Source organism: Paramormyrops kingsleyae, chromosome 12 (genome assembly GCF_048594095.1).
Source record: "Paramormyrops kingsleyae isolate MSU_618 chromosome 12, PKINGS_0.4, whole genome shotgun sequence".
Taxonomy (NCBI): Eukaryota; Metazoa; Chordata; class Actinopteri; order Osteoglossiformes; family Mormyridae; genus Paramormyrops; species Paramormyrops kingsleyae.
The window spans coordinates 30633258-30656614 of record NC_132808.1 but is presented as its reverse complement, the minus strand read 5'-3'; the positions used below and the strand labels follow the sequence as shown (position 1 = coordinate 30656614).

The 23357-nt window shown below is 49.3% G+C and overlaps 1 protein-coding gene across 2 annotated transcripts in view; it reads left to right on the top strand.

The window, feature by feature from the left end:
• Window positions 1-23357, top strand: part of LOC111847324 (mastermind-like protein 3) — a 114326-nt gene that overhangs the window by 45673 nt on the left and 45296 nt on the right. For both annotated transcript variants that reach the window (XM_023818393.2, XM_023818395.2), the window contains exon 2: window positions 18220-19815. In XM_023818393.2, coding sequence (XP_023674161.1) covers window positions 18220-19815 — 1596 coding nt within the window. The remainder of the gene's footprint in view (window positions 1-18219; window positions 19816-23357) is intronic.

Here is a 23357-nt window from a genome sequence, read left to right as displayed (position 1 = left end):
TCGTGTGAACACCAATTAGCTGTGCCTTCAGACTGCGGGCCTGCGAGAAGCTTCCTGGTGTCTCTGAGGCCACTAATAAGAAAAGAAAATCCCCTCTTCCTCTGCTTTAATCACAATTATCGCACGCTTGCGGACTCAGCAGCCTGCCACCCATTGGGGGGTGGGGGGTTATGCGGGTTTCGAGCCCTGCGTATCTCAGGCCGTGCCTCTGCTGCGGGGGCTCATGCGGGGGGGGGGGGTGGGGTCTCCGCAGGTGTGCGGCGCTGCTTAGGTGGGGCGTGCTTTTCTCCCACATGCCCTCCACTCCCCCACTGCCTCTCTCTCTCGCTCCCCCCTCTGTCTCCCTCTCTCCCTTTTTCTTTTTCTCTCCCTCTTTTTCTCTCTGTCCCTCTCTTCCTCTCCCTCCCTCTCCCATCAGCTTCAGGCTTCTCCGGACCACCCCCTGCCCCCCTCCCTGACGGGACATCACTAATGTCCCACTCCAGTGCCATCAGGGGTGCTTAAGTCAGAGAGATGCTTTGTTGCCATGGCAGCCATGTCCCCCCTCCCCCAATAAAGGAAAAAATGTCAGTGTTGTTTGACGCCACAGAAGCACCAGTCTCTCCCTGTCTCCTTCTGTCCTTCTCTTGCGCTCTCCCTCTCTCTTTCTCTCCTCCTTTCCCTCTCTTTTTCCCCCGGGGCACTTGATTTGCCGCTCCTACCACTAGAGGTACCTGATTGGCCCGCCCCCGTCGTAAAGGCACGCTGCCAACACCCCCTGCCCCTCGCCCCACCTCCACTGTCCGGCCGGTACCCTCATGTGTGGGGGGTGGGGGCTCCCTGGTAGAGTGGGGGAGTTCCTGGTGATTCTGTGTCAGTAAATCCCGCTCTGAGCCCACGTCCCTGAGTGATCTGTGGCCACTTTACCTGTTTTCTTTTATTATAATGTTTGAAACGCGGATAGTTCGGCGCTGCATTAGTCTTTTGTGGCGGCCTTAAGGCGCTCAGCTGATGTTAAGCTGCGGTTCCCAGTTACAAACGGCCGAGCGCCATTCAGCTGGTACCCACTGCCCCATGTGCGTTCCCAGCTATAAACGGCCTCATGCTGTTCAGCTGGTAGCCACTGCCCCATGTGCGTTCCCAGTTACAAACGGCCTCATGCTGTTCAGCTGGTACCCACTGCCCCATGTGCGTTCCCAGCTACAAACGGCCTCATGCTGTTCAGCTGGTACCCACTGCCCCATGTGCGTTCCCAGTTACAAACGGCCGGACGCTGTTCAGCTGGTACCCGCTGCCCCATGTGCGTTCCCAGCTGCGTCAGGCCAGCTCTCTCTGTGTCCCCCCCCCCCTTGTGCTCTGCTCATGCCTTTTTTTCTTTTTCTTTTCTTTTATGAGCCACGTCGAGCAGGTGATGCAGTCACTGGTTCAGTCCGGTCTGGCGAAGCCGTTTCCACGCCGACAAGGGGCCACAATGAATGGGGGTGGGGGGGGGATGGTGGAGTTGAAGGGGTGACCACACGGCTGCTCCCGCTACCTTCTGACTGGAGCATAGAATCCGCCCCCCCCCCCCCCCCAACCCCAGGTCGCACTGCAAAGCGGCTAAACACCCCCCTCCCCGCCATCTGGCTACCGAGAGAGAACTCCCCCGGCAAGCCGGCTTCAGAGACCCTCTGCCAGGCGTCTGGGAGCCCCCCCCACTCTTGCTAATAACATCCCATCATGCATTGCTCTTCAGTCAAGAGGGAAAACTTCGAGACAGCCTGTTCCATCACTGCCTTCTGTTTGAAAGGAGCCAAATAGATGTGAGTGCCCCCCCCCCCAAGAGGAGCAGCTCTCTTCTTAGTCTGTTGTTTAAGCAAATTATTATACAATGTTTGTGTTCAGTGCCCCTCAAACTGATGCATTGGATGATGCAGCGGTTGCCCCTGCTCCCGATGTGGGTGCGGTGGATCTCGACGGCGCTCGTTTGTTACGGACATAGCGTGTCTAGGTACCAGGCAGCTGGGGCTTCGTCTGTAAGCCAGGAGAATTCTGGGTAGGCGCTCTGACAGACCCCCGGTCCAGGCTGTTTCTGGTCAGCTGAGCGAGCTCCGGAGGATGAACAGCTGAGTCACAGAGTTGGCATACGCCCCCTGGAGGCGGCGCGATGCGGAGCCGCGTAGCTGAGCTGTGACGGCGCTCGACCTTGATCCAGAGAGCTCCGGGCAGGCGCACGCGGGCGGGCGTGACCTTGGCAGCCTCGCATGCAGCCCAGAGGAGCGGGTGTGATTTGCTGGCTGTGCCATGTGGAAGAGGAGGTGGCCAGGACAGGCCGGCTCACTGTCACCGGCAGCTCTCAGTTAGCGGCGACCTCTCGGGTGTCCGGGAAGCGAGGAAGGACAGACCTCCTGGGGTCCCGAGGTAGCAGGGAAACTTCGGGGATTCCTGACAACCTCAGTCTTCAGATGCCCTGGTTTGGTGATGCAATGATCAGGTCACCAGCACGGAGCAGGTCATCTGTGGATTAGCTGAGGATTCTGCTGTAGGTCCATCCTCCTCTCCCACAAAATGTGGGTTTGAAACCTGGCATGTTTTCGCATGACCTCTTTACTACATTTTTATTACTTTTATGCTTTAAATGAATGATTGATTGTTTGTTTAACATATTGGTGCCATTGTACCTTGCCCCAAGACCAGCGGCCCAGCTCATTTGGTGCAATGTAGACATCAAGGGTTCAAATCCCTTGGCAGGCAGAGATATTTAATATCCCGGCTTTGCAGTCCAGAGGCATGCAGTTAGGCTAAATAGTTTGTGTGTTGTGCCAGCCCCGTGCCCTGTGATGGACTGGCATCCCGTCCAGGGTGTACCCCAGCCCCGTGCCCTGTGATGGACTGGCATCCCGTCCAGGGTGTACCCCAGCCCCGTGCCCTGTGATGGACTGGCATCCCGTCCAGGGTGTACCCCAGCCCCGTGCCCTGTGATGGACTGGCATCCTGTCCAGGGTGTACCCCAGCCCCGTGCCCTGTGATGGACTGGCATCCCGTCCAGGGTGTACCCCAGCCCCGTGCCCTGTGATGGACTGGCATCCTGTCCAGGGTGTACCCCAGCCCCGTGCCCTGTGATGGACTGGCATCCCGTCCAGGGTGTACCCCAGCCCCGTGCCCTGAGATGGACTGGCATCCCGTCCAGGGTACTGTCCATGTCCCTTGCTGGGATATCCGCCAAGCTGACCATAACTAAGGAGTTCAGTCAAGCCCTTCGGTTCTGAGGTTGAATACAACCTGTGTATCTGTGTACTTGCCATGTCGACAGGGCCGTCTTAGCAACAGAACATCAGCTTTGTGTAATTTTAATGTAATAGCAAAATAATTAGTGTTTAGAACTCAGACAGCATAAAAGCGAGTAGTAGTAATCTGGACCCAAACTGCTCAGTGAAATGCTAACAGATGCTCGTTGCTCAAGGAGAATTTGTGAGGAGGGAAAAAACGCTTATATTTTAAAATTTGTAGTGGCAGAGCTTCCTGTTATCCAGTCTCGCTGTTATGCCATGTTAGCATTTGTTAGCATGCAGTATTGGGATATTTTACTGGTGTAATTTAGGGCAAAGATAGGGATACTACTTCAGAACCTTTGGGATGAACCAATAGGCTTTCAGGGCTCAGGGTGGCAGAGGACCATACCATGTTTATGTGGCAAAATAACAAGCACCGTAATACATCTGAACCCTGAAACTAGGGCTGGGCGATATCACATCAATATTATATCACACATGTACAATAATCAACGGAGCTTCAGATGACGGGTGAAACTTTTGGCTGGATGTCCACTTTTTGATACTATATGGACATTTTTTATGGCCACAATATAAGCAAATTAGTAGTACGGCTAAAATATTACTGAAATGCATTTTGTAACACCCAAAAGTTAGTAATCTGTATAAATGCATCATGTCCTTATGTTTAATCGACGTGTCGGATTTTAAAGTTCAAAAAGTGCTGCTACACCACTGACCTCTTTTTACCTTGTTTATCCACAACATCTCCTCTTTAAAAAGATGTTGTGGCTGCTGAGCTGCTCCTCTCTTCACTACCACTTCAGTCCATATCACACTGAAGTACACCAAACCATAGTATACCCAAACATTATTATGTGGCGTGCCCCGCTACAGTCCATATCACACTGAAGTACACCAAACCATAGTATACCCAAACAGTATTATGTGGCGTGCCCCGCTACAGTCCATATCACACTGAAGTACACCAAACCATAGTATACCCAAACAGTTTTATGTGACGTGCCCCGCTACAGTCCATATCACACTGAAGTACACCAAACCATAGTATACCCAAACAGTATTATGTGGCGTGCCCCGCTACAGTTCATATCACACTGAAGTACACCAAACCATAGTATACCCAAACAGTATTATGTGGCGTGCCCCGCTACAGTCCATATCACACTGAAGTACACCAAACCATAGTATACCCAAACAGTATTATGTGGCGTGCCCCGCTACAGTCCATATCACACTGAAGTACACCAAACCATAGTATACCCAAACAGTATTATGTGGCGTGCCCCGCTACAGTCCATATCACACTGAAGTACACCAAACCATAGTATACCCAAACAGTATTATGTGGCGTGCCCCGCTACAGTCCATATCACACTGAAGTACACCAAACCATAGTATACCCAAACAGTATTATGTGGCGTGCCCCGCTACAGTCCATATCACACTGAAGTACACCAAACCATACTATACCCAAACAGTATTATGTGGCGTGCCCCGCTACAGTCCATATCACACTGAAGTATATCAAACCATAGTATACCCAAACAGTATTATGTGGCGTGCCCCGCTACAGTCCATATCACAATGAAGTACACCAAACCATAGTATACCCAAACAGTTTTATGTGACGTGCCCCGCTACAGTCCATATCACACTGAAGTACACCAAACCATACTATACCCAAACAGTATTATGTGGCGTGCCCCGCTACAGTCCATATCACACTGAAGTACACCAAACCATACTATACCCAAACAGTATTATGTGGCGTGCCCCGCTACAGTCCATATCACACTGAAGTATACCAAACCATAGTATACCCAAACAGTATTATGTGGCGTGCCCCGCTACAGTCCATATCACACTGAAGTATATCAAACCATAGTATACCCAAACAGTATTATGTGGCGTGCCCCGCTACAGTCCATATCACAATGAAGTACACCAAACCATAGTATACCCAAACAGTTTTATGTGACGTGCCCCGCTACAGTCCATATCACACTGAAGTACACCAAACCATACTATACCCAAACAGTATTATGTGGCGTGCCCCGCTACAGTCCATATCACACTGAAGTACACCAAACCATACTATACCCAAACAGTATTATGTGGCGTGCCCCGCTACAGTCCATATCACACTGAAGTATACCAAACCATAGTATACCCAAACAGTATTATGTGGCGTGCCCCGCTACAGTCCATATCACACTGAAGTATACCAAAACAGTATTACGTGTTGTGCTCTGCCAACCAAATTTAATAAACATAAAGATACGCCAAGTTTATACAGAATACTAACTTTCGGGCATCATAAAATGCATCTCATTAATATTTTAGCCATACTACTAATCTGCTTAACATATTGTGGGCATAAATAAATGTCTGTACTGAAAAACTGGCATCTGGCCAAATGAATTGCCCGTCATCTGAAGCCCTTGTGATTATTACGCATGCGTAATATAATATCGATGTGATTTTGCCCAGCTCTGCCTTGAACCTCTTTAATACAAAAACATCCTCTCCTCAGATTAGGGGTTTTACGGCCGAGTACCAAAGGCCCCGCCCACTTTTATAATGTCATAGGCAAGGAGGTACAGCACGGTAAATCATGGTGCGGAACTGGGCTTTTTTTCTTGCTGTCTTAATCAAGCTCCCCAACCTTGAATTTACATTTTTATGACACCGTGCTTGATCGTTCAATTATCACCTTAATAGCTTAAATGCTGATGCATTTCTGAATGTTTGCATGAATCTGGCACAGTGAGGATGGCGTCGGAATGCGTAATGGCCGCCATTCTCCCCTCCTGCTGCTTTCTCTGTCCAAACGCTTCTCCTCCTGCCCTTATTTCCCTTCATAGTCAAGCCCACGCTAATCTGAAACCAAAGGAGCTCTGTCTGGGCGTGCTTGCGAGAGCATAGCCAACTTGATTGCCTAAATAAAACATTGCACAATACTTACCCCTCTGCACCACACAACCTCAGGACTGCATTTTTCTATTTCACAAAATGTAAGAATTATAACTCTAAAAATAGTCATGCACAACCACAAGAATGATGTTGGCAGCGTGGTGTTTACGCTTTGCTCCCTCCATATCTCATGCCCTCTTGCTCTCGTCCGCGTGTTTTGTTACATACTTCGGTCTATGTGACGTTTTCATTCAGATATCCGACCGCCGGAGACGGTTTTCATTGAATGAAACGGGACGCGCACTTGTTACGCAAACATTTAGTCAGGCAGGCCGTGAATAACCCTGATTATAAACCGGAGGTTCGTGCAGGTGGTGGGGTGAGGAATTCCGAGTTTCTTTGCTTAGTAAGAATTCCCAGTTCCTTCGTCGTTCCGAAGCTCTGCTCCAAGATGGGGGCCAGCGGACTGCGGTCCCAGTGCTTGAGGGCCTTACATAAGCGCTGGGGTGGGAAGAGACAGCTAATTAAAATGTGGGAAATCCAGCCCCGACAACGATGCTTCTGGTTTTCCGGAAATTTCCCCGGAGGCTGCTGACGTGACTGCTGACGTCATGGACCTTGGAGGTGTTGGCCGTGAGGCCTCAATGGCCAGAAACGTCATTCATCCTTCTTGATGCCCCAGTAACCATGTGCCGGCAAGTGGAATGGTGCAAATTACTGTCCCATGGCTGTGTTGGGGGGGGGGGGCACGCTCTTTCTGCATGGTAATGAACAGATCTGGACCACAGAGGTTTGACGTTTCAGCGCGAGGGACTTTGGCGATAGGGAAGGCGAGGTGGGGGGTTGCTTTGCCTCCAGTTCCCAGGTTGTTGTGGCAGCTAGCTAGCAGGTGAAGTTTCCAGCTCTTTGGGACGCAGTCGGCCGTTTCAGGATTTAGATTCCTGGTGGAACCTGGGTTCTGCAACACTGTGACTGCTTGTCACCTGGCCACCCCTATCTCATGTCCCACACTTGGATTTTTTTTTCTGTGCTTCTATCTAACATTAAATACGTACAGAACTGTGCTAAAGTTTCAGACAGTCAAAGAAATTGTTTAAAGCGGTTTACAGTACCTGCCTACAAAGGAGGGTGATAGTGTCACATCACATGACCTGGCCACCTGACCTAAACTCAGTAGAGATGGTTTTTGACCAGAGAGTGAAGGAAAAGCGGCCAATGAGAGCTCAGCATATATGTGGGAGCTCCTTCAGGACAGCTGGAGAAGCATCCCAGGAGGCCGCCTCATGGAACTGGTGTAGAGGGGACAGTAGAGGAGACCGAAGGGTCAGCCAGTCCCTGGGGCAACTGGGCTTAAGAGCCTTGGTTAACGGCCCAATGGTGGAATCACTCTGCCAACCCAGGGATTGGAACCAGCAACCTTGTGAGTCCCAACCCACCGAGCTGCGCACCCCCCAAAATAAATTAGTTTTTTTGTTTGATAATTTTTTAATAATAATTTTTTAAGTTTAATAATTTTTTGTTCAGTTATTTTATAGTTTTGATGTCTTTGTAATTATTCTAAACAGTGCGGAATACTACAAATAGACCTTTGTATGGGTAAGTGTGTCAAACTGGTACTGTATCTGGGTAATGAGTGTTTATGTGCTTAGAGAAAACAGCAATGGCTTAACTTGTGCAGAAACGCTAACAAGCATTTCTTCTGTTCTCCAAGAACTTACTGATGCCTTGTTAGGTGGAACACTGTTTCAGTTCCTAAACATCTCCTCAGGGGCACCTTGGCCGTTTACATCTATTAGTTAACTCAGCTGGTTGCGAAATTTGATTAATTAAATAAAATAGTTTTAAAAAGTCAATGAGGTATTGATTAGCCATAGAAAGTGTGTTAGTGGCCAGGTCAAAAAAATTCACTGGTGTATTGAAGGGTTGCTGCAAAGACTGGGGTGAATTTAGGAGAGGTTTTGAAATGACTAAGCTAACACACTTTGACAGATATAATGTAGTTTTACACCAAGAAGAAGACCATTTGAACACAATTTTCTTTGACTGCCTAAGACTTCTGCATAGTACTGAATATTTCAGCACACCTTTGGATAAGAGCTGTTTACGACTCCAGGCAGGAGAATCTGCCTTTCTTGGAGTAAAACCCAGCTTTTCTTGTGGTTTTTTTCCTCAGCACTTTCTGTGACAGAGATGACTGTCTAATTTCGTGGGAAGCCTGGATAGGAGATTCACACACATGATTATTCCCCTTCTGCTGCGGAGCGCCGCACTCGAGCAGCGATTCGATAAAACGAAAGCCGTCGGAGGGGGGGCTTTTTGTAGCTGATCCCTCGTTGTCCACCGCGGTGTTAATTGCACAGAAGCTGCACTAGCGCCTGCGCCCCACCCCCCAACCATGCTGCCGAGGTCTCCTGGGACCGCTGCTGAAGGTGCTTGATTAGCTGCAAACGGGAACTGGCAGCTGCATCACAGGAAGGAAGCGAACGGGGTCCTGCGCCGCAGGCTGGTCTCGAGCCGTGCCATGGTTCCGGCTTTCACCACGCGACACCACAGCCGTGCCCCGAGTCCACTATCCCGCGGCACTTCGGGGAGGTGGTGTCCTCTCTCAAGGGGATTTATCAAGCACCTGTGGAAGAGTCAATTCCCCAAAATCCTCCAAACTTAGCAGAAACCATGCAGCGATTTTAGTGTTGAATATGAGTGAGCAGGGGCGGAAAGTCTGGGGGCTGTGCCCGTAAATGGAAGGTCACGGGTTCAAATCCCAGGGTTGGCCGAGTAATTTTACCATTGGGCCCTTGAGCGAGGCCCCCAATTGCTGTCCGACCTGCTTCCTAACTGTCCGTCGCTTTGAACAAAAGTATCTGCTAAACAAATCTCAATTTAGGTCCGTGGTCTTCTGTGTGTCTGCTTGGTCATGTGACTCATGGTGGAAAGCGCCGGATTGGGTTAATGCCAGCAAATACGCATTCAGCAACACAAAAAGGTGAAATTAATGAAAAGCTTATGCTCACTTAGTTATCGGGCTAATTAAAAATCAGCAGTTCTAGTTAATTACTTTAACAATGAAGGAAAGGAGACTTCCCTATAGCCATAGCTGAGAGACCCTAACCCTACAAGAAGAGAGCAGAGAGGGTAAGGACCACAATGTGTATAGTCCAAATGTTGCCTTTCCTTGTATAATTATTAATAACAATACAATATTATATTTAATTCAAAGCTTTAAGTTGCTTATTCAACTACTACTTTTGCTCTAGTCTCATAAAATAAATGCGCAATGTTAAATATTGACTTGTCTCCCACAAAACCTGGTAGGAAAAGGTCTTCTTCAAAGCTGCAGGGCATGACTGGGCTCAACAGGCAGTTGATGGGCCAACTCAGGGAGAAACGGGACACGTGGATCTCGGTGAGCCTCGAGGCCTCGGGCACTGAATGCCGCTCGCGCTTTTCACGAGCTCGTCGCTTTGATGTCGAAGCAGCAGGGACACCACGTTGTCAGCAGAAATTTACCGTGCGGAGTTTCAGCCGTGCGGCACCCGTCGGAATCGCGTCTCGTAATTCGTGCGGTTCGGTTAGAATCTCGGGGGAGACAGGAGAGAAAACAGGACCAGCTCTCTGACTTTAAGTGGCTTCAATTAAGGAGTTTTAAAGAGGGGCAAATTTGGCACTGTTGGAAAGGGATGAGAGGGCATGTGTGGTGTTTGAGGTGGTTAAGATAACAGTGGGATAATTGGTGACTTAGTGTCATTGGTGAGAAAAACAGGCAGAGTGCTGGTCCGTGGTGGCTGACGTTGTGTTAATCAACAGGTGGCGTGATGGGTGTACAAAGGCTAGGAAAGAGAATAAAAGCCAGCGTTCCTCTGTCATATCACTGCAATGAGGAGGTGCTGAAGGTCACTGGTGAAAGATGGTGAAGCTGCTGAAGATCCCACAATGCTCAGCTGCCTCTCACTTAGTCATGAGAAGTCTTCTGAAGTTAGCTTCCTTGCCTCATTTTTAACATAATGCAGGCAAGGATCAATGTTCTCCCGAACTTGAGAATGTCATTTAGGACCGTTCTTGCTTTTGTGAAGTCAGAACGTTACATAAGACATCACCAACAATCAGCCAATCGGAGAGAGCCTGGCCTGGATTTTCGAACTTCTATTTTAACGGACAGCTAAGCTAAATGCTAAAAGTTGCGGTGACGAGGAACATTCTTTCGGTGGTACCCTCGTGTTGTGGCTCGCTGGCTGTCCTGATCTGTGTTGCACTGGGTGTGAGGTGTGTGGCGGGGGGTGTCTTGGGGCAGGATTTTTGTGATTGGAGCTCTGAGGCATTTTGGAGCACAGCGCCCCCTGTAGGTAATTGACGGGACAACAAGATTGTTAAAGGGAGCTGGTTGTAGAGTCTCTCGTTACGGCTTTAAAAAAGGTGCTTTTCTTTGCTGCCGTAAAATGGATGAAATGAGAGGTGCTCCTCTAGTTAGGGTAGTGGTGAGGGCGGATTGTTAGGCTGGGTGCACTTTGGAAGGAGTGTGATTATTATTGTTATTATTGATAATCATAATTTAGTTTTATTGTTAAATATAGAATAATAAAATGTTGTATTAGCATTGGTGACTGCAGAGGGTTTATCTTGTAATCATCGCTCTTTTTGGTCAGTCTCCCTCTCCCCCTCCCCGAATCGCCCCCCTCTCCTACCTCCCTGCGCACGGGGGACCTCAGTAATTGCCTCTTTCCTCCTCACGGCTGAGGCCTATATTGGATCGGTGTTGGGTTTCAGGGATAGTGTTTAACATGCAGTCAGGCACTGCAGTGCAAACAGCCCGTGTTTAAACAGTCATCCATTATGGCAGTCGGCGTGGAGGGTTGGGGGGGGCGGGGCGCTGAGCAGTGTTTAAGAGGAGGCATCTTGTAGCAGGCGGAGGCTCAGTCACAGACACCCCTCCCACATCGGGGAGGTCGAGTGGCAGAGGCGACCGCATGCTCAGCCTATTAGGATCTCATTACATCAGCATCACAGGCATCTGCGCTAATGCTAACGTTAGCGCTGCCAGCTCGCGCCAGGCCAGCAGTCTCACTTTGTATGCCGGTCCCCCCTCCCCAATCCTGCCCGCTCGAGAGGTCTCCGGCGTGCTGCTTTTCACTGACGTGCGAGCCCCGGATGCCCTCGCGGTAGCCCCCATCCCTGGGCCCTTGATGCCCTTATTAACGCACACTCTGAAATGATTTCAAGGCCTATTTCTGTCGTCGTTTGCCCTAGGAATGTTTTTACTCCTGTATTTAATTTTTTGTTCAGTACGTGCACATTAAGATCAGTCAGTAGGCAGGGTCTGGCTTCTGGTTCACAGTTTTCCTTCTGATTTTAACCGTTTGTGCAGTTTCGGTCATTTCTTTGGGACCTGTGCTGCGTTTTCTTTCCCCCTCATCAGCATTCCTCTGGAGGCTGCGTTTGCTTGAGTCTCTGGGTCTCCGCATCACCCCAGGTAGTCGTCATGTTTGATTAAATGAGGTAATTTCACAGTCTACTGGGTATGCCGAAGCAACAGAAATTAGGGGAACAAAAAAAAAACACCCTGAACAGGAACTGTTAGTCATGGCCACAGAAGGTAGAATGTGGGAAAACAGGAAGAAAGGAAGGTCAATCCGTGTGACATCGAAAGCGGCTCTAAGAGGTGGAATATCAGCAAAAGAGGGAACGAGATCCTGCTGATTAAGGAGAGGAGGGCACACAATGGGTGACGTGAAATGGAGTCGGTGTAAACGGAAGTTCTGGAGTTGACGACGAAGGCCTTCGGTGTCATGAAACACGTGGACAGATCCGACCCCCCCACTCATGCGCGAGGCATAGGTTTGATTGTAACTCTTGTGCATTTTCCAGGAAGGTGGGGCTTTGGCTCTGGGTGAGTCTCACTCAGACATTCAAAATATTTATGTTAAAAATAGAATAAATTAAAATAATAATAATAATAATTATTATTATTATTATTATTAATAATAATAATAAAATACCACCAAAATGTGGGACTTCAACCACCCACATTCAAGGGCTCAACATTGAAATCACTTAGTGTCTGGGATCTGAACCAGCGACCTTCCACTGAACCACATCTGAATGCACGTGGCGTGGTTTGCACAGTTCCGCAGCCGAGCCCCAGGGCATGCTGGTGACACACCTCACTGAAAAGGTTGTTGACTTTCTCTCTCGCAAGATACAGAAAGTGTTGAAATACTGGAGGGCTTTCGGCCTATTGTGCGGCACTGATGGTTTTGTGTTAGGAATCAGAGTTATCCATGCCTCTTTGTCAGCTCCCAGAATGTCTTTATGTATACGCAGTATAAACGCGTGTGTGCGCGTGTGGGCGTTTGTTTGGGGAATTGTACGTGCGCCCTTTGTCTCTTGCGCATGGGTGACCCCTGGAGTGGCCGGTCAATGGGGCTGGTACGTTACTTCTGAAAAGAAAAAATAAAGTGGTATGATGAGCGCTCACCAATGAGCATAATACAAATTATGAAGATGAAAGCATATGAATCACTGTCAGACTCTGCTGCTGGTTTTTCTCATGTTCACCACCAGGTGCGACAGAAGCAGACCGAGCTGCCCCGTTTAGACCCCGCCCCCCATTCATGCACCATCCCACAGTCCAGTTCTCCATTTTTCTTTTGTGATGCCTCCATCTTGACCTACAACGTTGAGCTGTTAACAAGCTGAGGATTAAACATCTCAAGCTACAGGGAAGCTGGGTTTAGCTTACAGTAACTTGGGTTTAGCTTACAGTAACTTGGGTTTAGCTTACAGTAACTTGGGATGCATTGTAGGCAATGTCAGGGGCAGAAATGGCTGCTATCCCTGCCCATCGTCTCTCCCTGGTGGACAGCAGCCTGTCACCATGACCACCCCAGAAGATATATTCCCTTATATGCATTTGTAAGTACAGTCATCGTAGGTACTGCAGAATCTCCCGTCGCTGATCAGTTGAGATCAGCTGAGTGAGATGGTCATGGCAGGTGTTCACTGACCACTTGTGGCCTCTGGATTGGGCCGTTGTTCTCCTGCACGATTCCACTTCAATTGGAATATAAGTTGTGGCCTCTGGATTGGGCCATTGTTCTCCTGCACGATTCCACTTCAATTGGAATATAAGTGCTTTGCCACAGGATGAACATGATCAGTCCAGTTCGCTTTTATTGGTATTTACTTTGTCCTCTAAAGCTTCTATCGGTATTTACCCCGCCTTCTGAGCAGACCTACACTGTGTCATGCCCTGTGTACTCTAACCAGAATCCTTCTTTGTGGAAAACAACCGCTCGCTTGTTTTAATGTTCCACAACGGAAGTTTTGTCTTCGTGTCGGGAATAAAGTGAAGAAATGTGACAGTTTGATTTTGTTCCCTGCTACCCAAAAGGTTGTTGAATATGTTCTTTGCCCCGGTTGACTTGCAGGGAGGTGTTTTTACGTTTATGGGTTTTACGCCCTGCAGACGCAACGTGGCGTTCGCCTCTGCGAGCTGCTTAAAGTACCTGAGGAAGTTGCTGACTGACACCTGAGATCTTTCTCCCTTTCGCATCCTGGGTCGGATTGTACAGCACAGTACCACTCAAAAGTTTGGACACGCCGACCTATAAAGTGGTTTATTTGTACTATTCTGTACAGTTCAGCGTAATTATAAAGACATCAATACTATAAAATAACATGGAATTATGCACTGACCAAAAAAGTATTTAACAAAACAAAGTTGTTGGGGGCGTGCAGCTCTGTGATTTGGGACTCAGAAGGTTGGCAGTTCAAATCCCTGGGTTGGCAAAGTGATCCCACCGTTGGTCCCTTGAGTAAGGCCCTTAACCCCAGTTGCCCCAGGGACTGGCTGACCCTACTGTCCCCTCTACTGTCCCCTCTACTGTCTCCTCTACACCAGTTCCATGAGGTGGCCTCCTGGGATGCTTCTCCAGCTGTCCTGACGGAGCTCCCACATATATGCTGAGCTCTCATTGGCTGCTTTTCCTTCACTCTCAGGTCAAACTCATCCCAAACCATCTCTACTGGATTTTGGTCAGGGGGCCAAGGCTTGGTGTGTCCAAGCGTTTGTCTGGTACTAGATGTGGTTGTAGCAGTAGTAGCTCCTAGCTGATGTCTTTCTCAGTCTTCCATGCCAACATCAGATTACCCACTGCTCCTTGTGAAGCACCTCCATTCACTATATATTGTGTCCTATAAGACTCTCTTTTCCCAGACCTCCATGCGGTTGATAGGGTCTTCTGGACCTGTTAGTGATATGACCTTGTTTGATTGACATAAACAGAATCTCCACATGCTCCAGGCCTCTTTGGGTTGTGTGCTTCTCACAAGTGTGACTTTAACTCCTGGTTCATTAGTAGCCCAGTCTCACTACATCTGGACCGCCCCCAGTCCCTTAAGTGAATTAGATCTCTGGAACATACCAGAACCCATAACACTGCTTCGGCGATTTCTGTGACTCTACGAGGAACGCTGCCTGCTGTATCTACCCTGATTTGGTGAGATTGAAAGTTACCACTGGCTTCTAGCCAGATATTTACCAGATTATTTCTTTTAGAAAGTGTTATAATAATGCAATGACAGAATCAGATATTTCCTATATCAGTCCTTTTGCAAAATACTATCAAATAGCATCATGATATTTGAAGCAATCTTTGGCATTAAAAATTAGATTCTTTAAGAAAAGTATTTGGATTTTAATTGTGAAATATTCTATTTTTTAAGATGCCCGCATAGAAAAAACAATCAGTTTTATATTGTTACTAAACCACCTTTACAAGGTGGAGAGAAAGGGAAAAAAATGGCAGCATTACATAGATCAGATTTGTTCCTTTGTAACGGAGGCTCTTTGGGGGAAAAGCATGCGGCTCACAGTGGTTTGAGGTTGCTGGTCATTTTCCGTGCGTCTGTGGCAAAGCTGTCCTCCGCAGTGGGTGCAGGGCCGTGGGGGGAGGGGCCGCGGGCCCGTGCTGCTGGAGCAGGGGGTTGCCATAACAACAGCACCTTGGTGGTTCTCTCCCCCCTGACAAATGAGTCTCTGCTGTTGGTGGGGGATCTGAAGCAAGAACAGCTCCTTTAGTCAGATGAAAGAGCTGCCGTCTGTCTGAAGGGCCCTTTCCTCCCTGCCCCCCATCACTCTCTCATCTCAATTCCTCCCCCCCCCCCCCCCCGCACCGCTGATAGAGACAGTGGAAGGCGGCTTGTATTCGGGCGAGCCGCTGACTAGCCACGGAGCGAGGTGGGACGGTAATGCGTGGGGGGTGGGGTATATGGTTCCCTTTTTAACATCGGCTGATGGCAGAGGCAAAATCTGTGGCACTTGCGAGTGGCAGGACCTGTGGAGGTGCAACTGCCCCCCTCCCTCTGTCTTGGCGGAGATGGAATCGGCGTATGTTCTTTTTTTCACCCTTTCCAGACCGTGTCGGTCCCTCGATCGGTGCTGTCTGGTGACGGCAGTGCACTCCAGGCTCATGGACGTTATATTGTTCTGAGACCGAGACCTTAGAGACGTCAGCGTTACTGCGGTGCGGGTCGGCGGTGCGGGTCGGCGCATTCTCAACAGGACCACCGTCGCGGCTGCCGACGCACCCCCCCAAGTCAGAATTGAGATTCTGCACCTCACCACTTTTACCCAAACGTGCCGCAAAGCACAGATTTTTTTTTTTATTACATTATAAATGATGCACCGCTCTGCCCTACAGACGAAGAATAATGGGATTTGCAAACAAGGGGCCTGAGTTTTTTTCTACTTTCCCATCCGTGGGGCCTGGAGATGAGTGACAGGATGAGTAATCTTTATGACCTAATAAATGCTACTGATATTGACAGAGCCCGTCATAAAGCCCCACGCGGCACACTGCCGAGACATGGGGAAGCAGACAAATAAATAAATAACACCCCCCCCCCCCCCACACACACACACACACACACACACGCTCACACTCTTTGCCGAAGCAGACTCAGGAATCTCACTTTCAATTTCTGAATCCTTCCAGTTATTTTACGGAACGCTGCTCAGTAAACATCAGCTCTGCGTTTTTCACGGATGGATCTGCCTTCTCTGCCTTCTGGGGGGGCTCACAGAAAGGGTTAAAAAAAAAAAAAAAAAAAGCCCAGAATCAGAAGATTGAATTATTTTATTGTGGCTGAAACCCTGGTAGGTAGGGGGGGGGGCTGTATGTATCATTCTCTTCTTCCAGGAGGAGATGCAGGAGCCATGGACCTCAATAAAGGTTCTGGAAGCAGAGATACAAAAATTGTAATGGATGTCACTGCACTGTAATTAACGACCACCCTCTTAATGAGCACACCTGCGGTGTAATCAACACAAACAGGTTGCCACGGCGCCGCTGGCGCCCCCGCGTAACACGGTCGCCTTTGTTTGAGCCGACCCAGGGTGACGCCCGTCACAGCTTTTCAGAAATATTTACCGTCAAATCCCCCCCCACCCTCGGAGCGGCCGCAGCGACCAGCTCTGAAAAGGCCCAGCTTATCCTCAGCAGTGGAATCAGTCGTGCTCCATTGTTCCTGCCGCCCGCTCTGGAGTCATTAGCATACGTGTGGTGGGGGGGCGGGGTATCACTGCCATAAAGAGCAGTGTCGGAGGATTTTACGTTAGATTGCCGGGTGGCATAACTATAAACTGAGGTGGTCGCTGATGGTTGAGGAAGACTCTCCATTTATATTCGCTTGTAAACAGAGGACGTAAAAAAATAAGAATGCCTTGGGAACCTTGAGCCGTAGTGTCTTGAATCCTGATGTTTGCACACAGTGCTCGGGGCGACAAAGAAAATGCGTTGTGTGGCCGGTCCCACCCTATGGGTCTTTGGGTACTGAGTAGGTATTTTGGAGGAATGAGCGAAAAATAAGTCCCTGCTTATGTTAAGTGGGCAAGAGGGTCGATGCAGAAGGAAGGACGTGCTTGACTTTCAAAGCAGCTGCAGAGGGATCTTCGGGGAAGGGTCTGTCGAGGGTCGTAACTCCCCCCACCCGCCCGCACAGTTGATCTCTGCCATCTTCTGTAATGTACAAAATGTGTTCTCTGGATAAAAGGTTGCTGGATCTGCTGCCCCGACAGCGTCGTATGGTTGTGTTGGACCCTCCCCCAGGCAGTGGTGCTCCGCCCCCTTCCCGCCCCCCTCTCCGCCCAGGTGCGGCGCATCTGGTCGCAGCGGTACGCGTGGCGCGTCAGCGGCATTCAGCAGCGCTGCGTTGGTGGCCGCTTGGCTCCTGACAGCCACAGCCGAGCCTCTTTAATTACTGCGAGGAATTAAACGGGAGACACTGGTGTAATAAGCGCTTTCTGAAGTGTGAACAATGAAGGTTCGTCAGCTGTCATTTTTTTTTTCTCCCCGGCAAAGATTCCTTCCGCTGTTTTTCTCTTTTTCCCATAGATAATGATTAAGTGTTAACAGCCTGTAGTTATCACACTGTTGTTCACTCCACGCAATATTCTTCTGGGGATGAAGACAAGGAAAGTAAATGCACATCAGGCTTCCTTAAGGGGGGAGGGGGGACACTGAAGGTGGCTTAAATAGTCTGTGACGTTGCTTGGCACAGCGTTGTTTTGTTTGGTTTTTTTTTTTTTGGGATTCATTTGTCTAGGCACCTTCCATCTGGTACTTGTTTAATCGAGTCATGTACAGAAAACTTTCTTTCCCCCATCCTTGATGCATCCTGGTAATTTTAAGCTGAATCTTCAGGTATGATCATGGAGGCCTGTTGATTGAGTTGAGGTTGAAAAGGTTGGTGCATTTGAACCTCTTGATTTTGTGATGGCGGTTAGAACTTTCCAGACTCGTCACCTCTGAAGCACATTTTTTTTCCCCTTTGTGGTTAGAAATGAATCAGTATTCTGTCCATGTTGTCTTTGCTTCCCTCTAAAAGCTGTGGAGTTTGTCGTACTTTACAGAGCACATGGCACAGTAATAGGAGTGCATTACTTCTTGCTGTGTTCAGCCAGCTGTCTGAACTTATAAACGAAGAACAAATTGAAATGAAAGTGTGTAATCAAATTGTACATCTGTGCTTCGGCTCACTTTTCCTTCTCTTTCTTCAGCTTCAGGAGACCGTGAAGAGGAAACTGGATAGTGCTCGCTCGCCACTGAACGGGGACCAGAATGGGATTTGTGATGGGAGCTTCTCTCCGAATGCGAAAAGGGTGCGGAAGGATGGTGTCGGAGGAGGCATGGACTCACTGGCTAGCTTGCCAAACAACGTGCCCCCAGTGCCAGCAGTCTCGCCCCTCCACCAATTGGACATCAAACCCCAGCTTCCATTGACAAAAAACACCAACAGCAGCAACATACATGTCCCTAACCGAGCCGAGGATCTACCAAAGAATGGTGGACTGGCAGACCTTAAGCTTCAGGTCAACGGCTCTCTTGATTTGGACGAAGGCTTTAGCCATCTCCAAAACAAGGAGATGAAGCAGGAGCCCCTGGACGACCCCGCTGGCATCGAATCCTCGGACACCTCTCTCTCAAACCAAAATAAACTCTTCTCAGACATCAATCTCAATGACCAAGAGTGGCAAGAGCTTATCGATGAGTTGGTCAACACGGTGCCCGAGGATGACATGCACGACTTGTTCAATGAGGATTTCGAGGAGAAGAAGGAGCCAGAGTTCCCCAGGCCAGCTGCACAGACACCCCTTCCCCAGGAGCCCCCTCCTGTAGCCTCTTCTCAGAATAACCAGATACCCATGGGATCCCCGCAGGTCCGGCCGTCCTCTTCGGGCCCGCAGTTTGGCACAGCAGCTAATAGCACTCCACCTCAGCAACCACAACTACAGCAACCGCCTCCTGTTTCTATAGCATCAAGCTCGCCTGCCAATTGTGTGGCACGGTCGCCGCAAACTCCCAATCAAGGTCAGACTCAGCCTTCCCGGCCTGGGAATGGTTTTCTGATTAATCCGGGCTCAGGGGTGCTTCCAGGGTCTACTTCAGGGTCTGTTGGGGCTTCAGGGGCTACCGGGGTGGGCAGTACATTCCCCATGCCTCAGTCTACAGCGGAACTGTCTTCGGCTGAGCAGCTGAAGCAGATGGCTGCTCAGCAGCGGGCGAAACTCAATCAGCAGAAGCAGCAGCAGCAGCAGCAACAGCAGCAGCAGCAGCAATCGTCACAAGCAGCTAACTGGTCCCCTGCCGGGCCTCCTACCAGTCCGTATGGTGGGCCTTTCAACTCGGACAAGCCAAATAGCCCCATGATGTACCCGCAAGCCTTCAATACCCAGAACCCAATGGTGCCTGTGATGGGGAACAACCCTCAGAAGGCTGCCATGACCAGCTACCTCCCTCAGAACCACATGAACATGATTAGCCAACAGCCAAACAACATGGGTCAAAACGTGTTGAGTAAACAGCAGGGCAATGTTCTCTCGTACAGCAACACTAAGCCCCTGAGCCACTTCAGCGCTGTGGACCACATGGGCCAGAGGATGACCCCGCCTGTGGCTAACCCTGCCAAGAACTCCGCCATGCCTTACATGCAGCTTCCGGCGGGGCAAGGCGCAGGCCAGTCGCAGGTGCCCGCTCAAGCCCAGGGCCAGATGCCTGGCCAAGCGGCCCACTTGAGCGAGGAGAGGAAGCGAATTCTGCTCATGAATCAAAAGCAGCAGGGGTTGTCCTACAGCAACATGCCACCTCATGGACAGGTGAGTATGGTTGTGACTCCTTTTTCTGAAATGTTGAGTGATACTGGGATGTCTGAGGTGATTGCACTGGGTACCTTGGAAGGTCAGTAGGCGTGTACCTGACAGATTTTCACATGTGGCCTGGTGTGAAATCTTAAAGGGGGGTAATAATACGAGATGTCTTGCTGTGTGCCGTTGCATAGCCAGAGTTGTTTTGAATGGTAATTAATGAAGCAAACTTGACTCTTGAAATTCTCAAGCATGCCTCTCAATCAAATTGGGTAAAAAAACTCAATATCTCACGTCTTCTGGGGCCTAGGTGTTGTGTCATTCTAGGGGAGGGTGATGAGTACATCACTTAGAAGTCGATAGAATTAACTCCATCAGCAGCATCTGTGTTTAGTAACTCTAGGGAAATGTCCACATCCTGACAGAGCGAGCACCCCTCAAACGGCAAAGTGCAGAGAGCAGCTGCTGGCGGTGGTGCATTAAGGGACCTCAATACACCCTCACATCAGTAACGCTAATGAAAGGAAACGCTGACCCTATAATTTTCTGTGTTGTCAGCATACGGAAAGGGCAGGGTGCTACTGATCGCTTTTCCTAAGAACTCAAAGAACTTGGTCATAAGCTGGATGCCAAGTGGTCTGTCAGGGAAGTCAGTGCGAGTTTGAAGTGTTTACTAGTTCCATGTGCATGCTGCTTCTACGAGGTCCTAATCAGCATTTCACTTATTATATTGTTGGGCTCGATTGTCATGGCACAGCGCTGATACTATAATAATGTTGAAAATTTTGAGATTGACATAAGCTCATAACGACGTATAAATTAGTCATAAGCCCGAGTGGCAGTTTGAAGGTTTATATTTCTCAAGCTATAGGTGCAGCAGATTTGACTCCCCTCCAGCGGTTCAGCGGTGACCAATCTTGGAAAAGATTAATAAAGGGAGAGATTTATTAAGATGTGGCAGGTGCGGAGGAAGCCGCGGTGGAAGAGGCAGATTCTCTGATGGAGAGTTCCCTTCTCTCGTCTGTTTTTCTGCGGGAGGAGGAGGAAGAGGAGGAGGGACAGAGTCGTGATCGGCGGATCTGCAGTGCCGCTGTCACTCCCGGATTGCTGTGGCTGCGGGATGGAGTCCTACGACTGCGTAACAGTCTTGTAGAAGGACCCGAGATTGTCACAGTTCTCACTTTGCTGCGGTTAGAGAGCCATGGAGGTGGGGGTTGGTGGTTGAGGCAGTAGGGAGCAGGAGGGGTGAGAAACAACAGCAGCAACAAAAAGTACCTCAAATGGTATTTTTTTGTTGAGAGCTGTACAAATGGCCTCTTGTGCTCTGCGTGTGATTGGGAAGTGTGTGGTCTAGACTTCAGGTGTATTGATTATTGAACAGGCTGAACTGGGGGTGGCGTAGTTAGCATTATTTACGTGCTTATTTACGTGCTTTGTACCCTCGTCTGTCCTGGCGGGTGGTGGCTCATCACATGCTTTGTACAGGTCGCCACGTAGAGTCACATTACGTAATCTTATTCGCGTGCAATTATGAAACTCCGGCCTGCTTTTTAAAAGCTTGTTAGTAGAGGTTTAATTGTTACTTCTCAGTTTGCATTTCGTGGCAGCAGTAATTTATTCTCTGGCGGCCAATAAGGCGGCATTGCAGTGGATTGGATTTCCCACCCTACCCCACCGGCTAATGGATTTTTGTGGAGGCAGGGTCTTCGGAGAGCTGATTGGGGAATGAAGGTTTGATGGGCTCTGTAATGACCCACTGAGGAAGCTGTGTTATATTCCTCGGGGTTATGAATAAAGCCTTACCTGTTTTCGCCTTGGTTTCTCCCGGCTCCGTTCTTCGTATATCTTCCAATTGTCCGTAGTAATGAAGCTCATTTCTATGGAGATGGTAGATGATTTACCGTTTCAGAATGCAGCGGTTGGTTCATTTGTCGGCTTCTGGGAGGATGTTTATTGGAAAGTGGAGTGTACACAGTCGAAGTAGAGCAGCCCTTTTGGGAAGATCCAGGGGTGGGGTGGCGATGCTGCTCTTAAGCATTACGGCGGATGTTGTGGCTATGGATGAGCTGGCAGTGGGTCGTCGAACTCTGGCAGATTGCCGGCCGCCCTATCTGCGTGCATCACCACCGAAAGGGGGCCTCGCACTTCTTCGGTGAATGTGGCCTTCTCGCGCCCGCTCACAGGTTGGAACATAACCAAGCACCGGGGCTGTAGTTAAATGGCTGGTATCTCTGCCGGGCTTCAGTGATCGCATTTCAGCTCCGCTCTCTTAGAGACGTTTTTGGAACCACGGAGCTTCCTGCCTCCCTGTCGCATGGGGATGTTGCTGCACGGCTGCTGCGGCATTTTTACTTGCGCCGTGCTGCTCTTCACCCGCATTAAACATGCACGTTTAAGATTCCGTGCTGCCTGTCGGAAATGAGTGCCATTTCCTTTATTCCTCACTGTTCCCAGGTGACACTGTATCATGGTAAATGATTTTTTCCCCTCCCCCACTAGCAACCATAATGTTTTCATCTCAAGCATTTAGATTGTGTATTTTGTGTCCAATGTTGTGTTTTGGGAGCAAGCAGATCCAACACAGTAATTTCGGGTCAGGTGGGAAGTCGAATTCTCTATGCTGACTGGCAGTGATGTTTATTGGCTTCATCTTAGCCAACGAAAATCTGCGAGCTAATTAGTTCCACAATTAATTCCGCAGGTTTCAGACCGCCGAGATATAGGGGTGGGGCATACTTTCCCTACTGTGATGTTAAGCGTGCATATGATTTCTTTTTTTAATGAAGGAATCTTACGTCTACCTTGCATTTTCCTTTGCATTATTGATGCCAGAATCTTCAGTTAGAGGATCTTTCATTTTGCCTGTTACAGGCTGGAGAAGAAAAAGACTTTCAGACTCTCAAAGTGTGTAGCTGGAACTGGACCAAAGGAAAGAAATTTCATCCCCTCCTTGTCTCCTCAACCCCCGCCTCCTCGAAGTCCTTGAACACGCATGTCAAGGCCCGAGCTCTTATGCTGCTTAGAGACCTCCAGACGGGATACGTTACCTGTATGTGTGTCTGTCTGGTGAGTGTCAGAGTTGAGGGAGGGTGATACTTCAGAGGAGTAACCAGAGTAACAGTATGTTTGTGCAAGGAGGCTTCCTGATCCCCACCTGATGGAGGGAGTGTTCTTATTGTTCTACATCAGTGTTTCTCAGCCCAGTCTACGCGGACCTCCAGGAAGTCCACATTTCTGCTCCCTCACAGCTCCCAATACACCTGTAGCAGGTATTCTGTGCTTTTAGTCGTTTTTCTCGTTCTTGATTCTTTGGGTCAGGTGTGCTGGGAGCTGGGAGGGAGCAGAAATGTGAATTGTCTGGGGGGGGGGGGCGTCCCCAGGGGCCAGGTTGAGAGACTGTTCTGCTTTTTCCCTCCGCTGTCGTAGCTGCTAACTGGTGGTCATTGACTTGCACCCTTTTCAGCGATGCTAATGTTGGATAACGTGCCCTGATTTTGTGTCCCGTCCCTCAGTTCACCCAAAAAAAGCATCTCACCATGTACCACTCAAGCTTT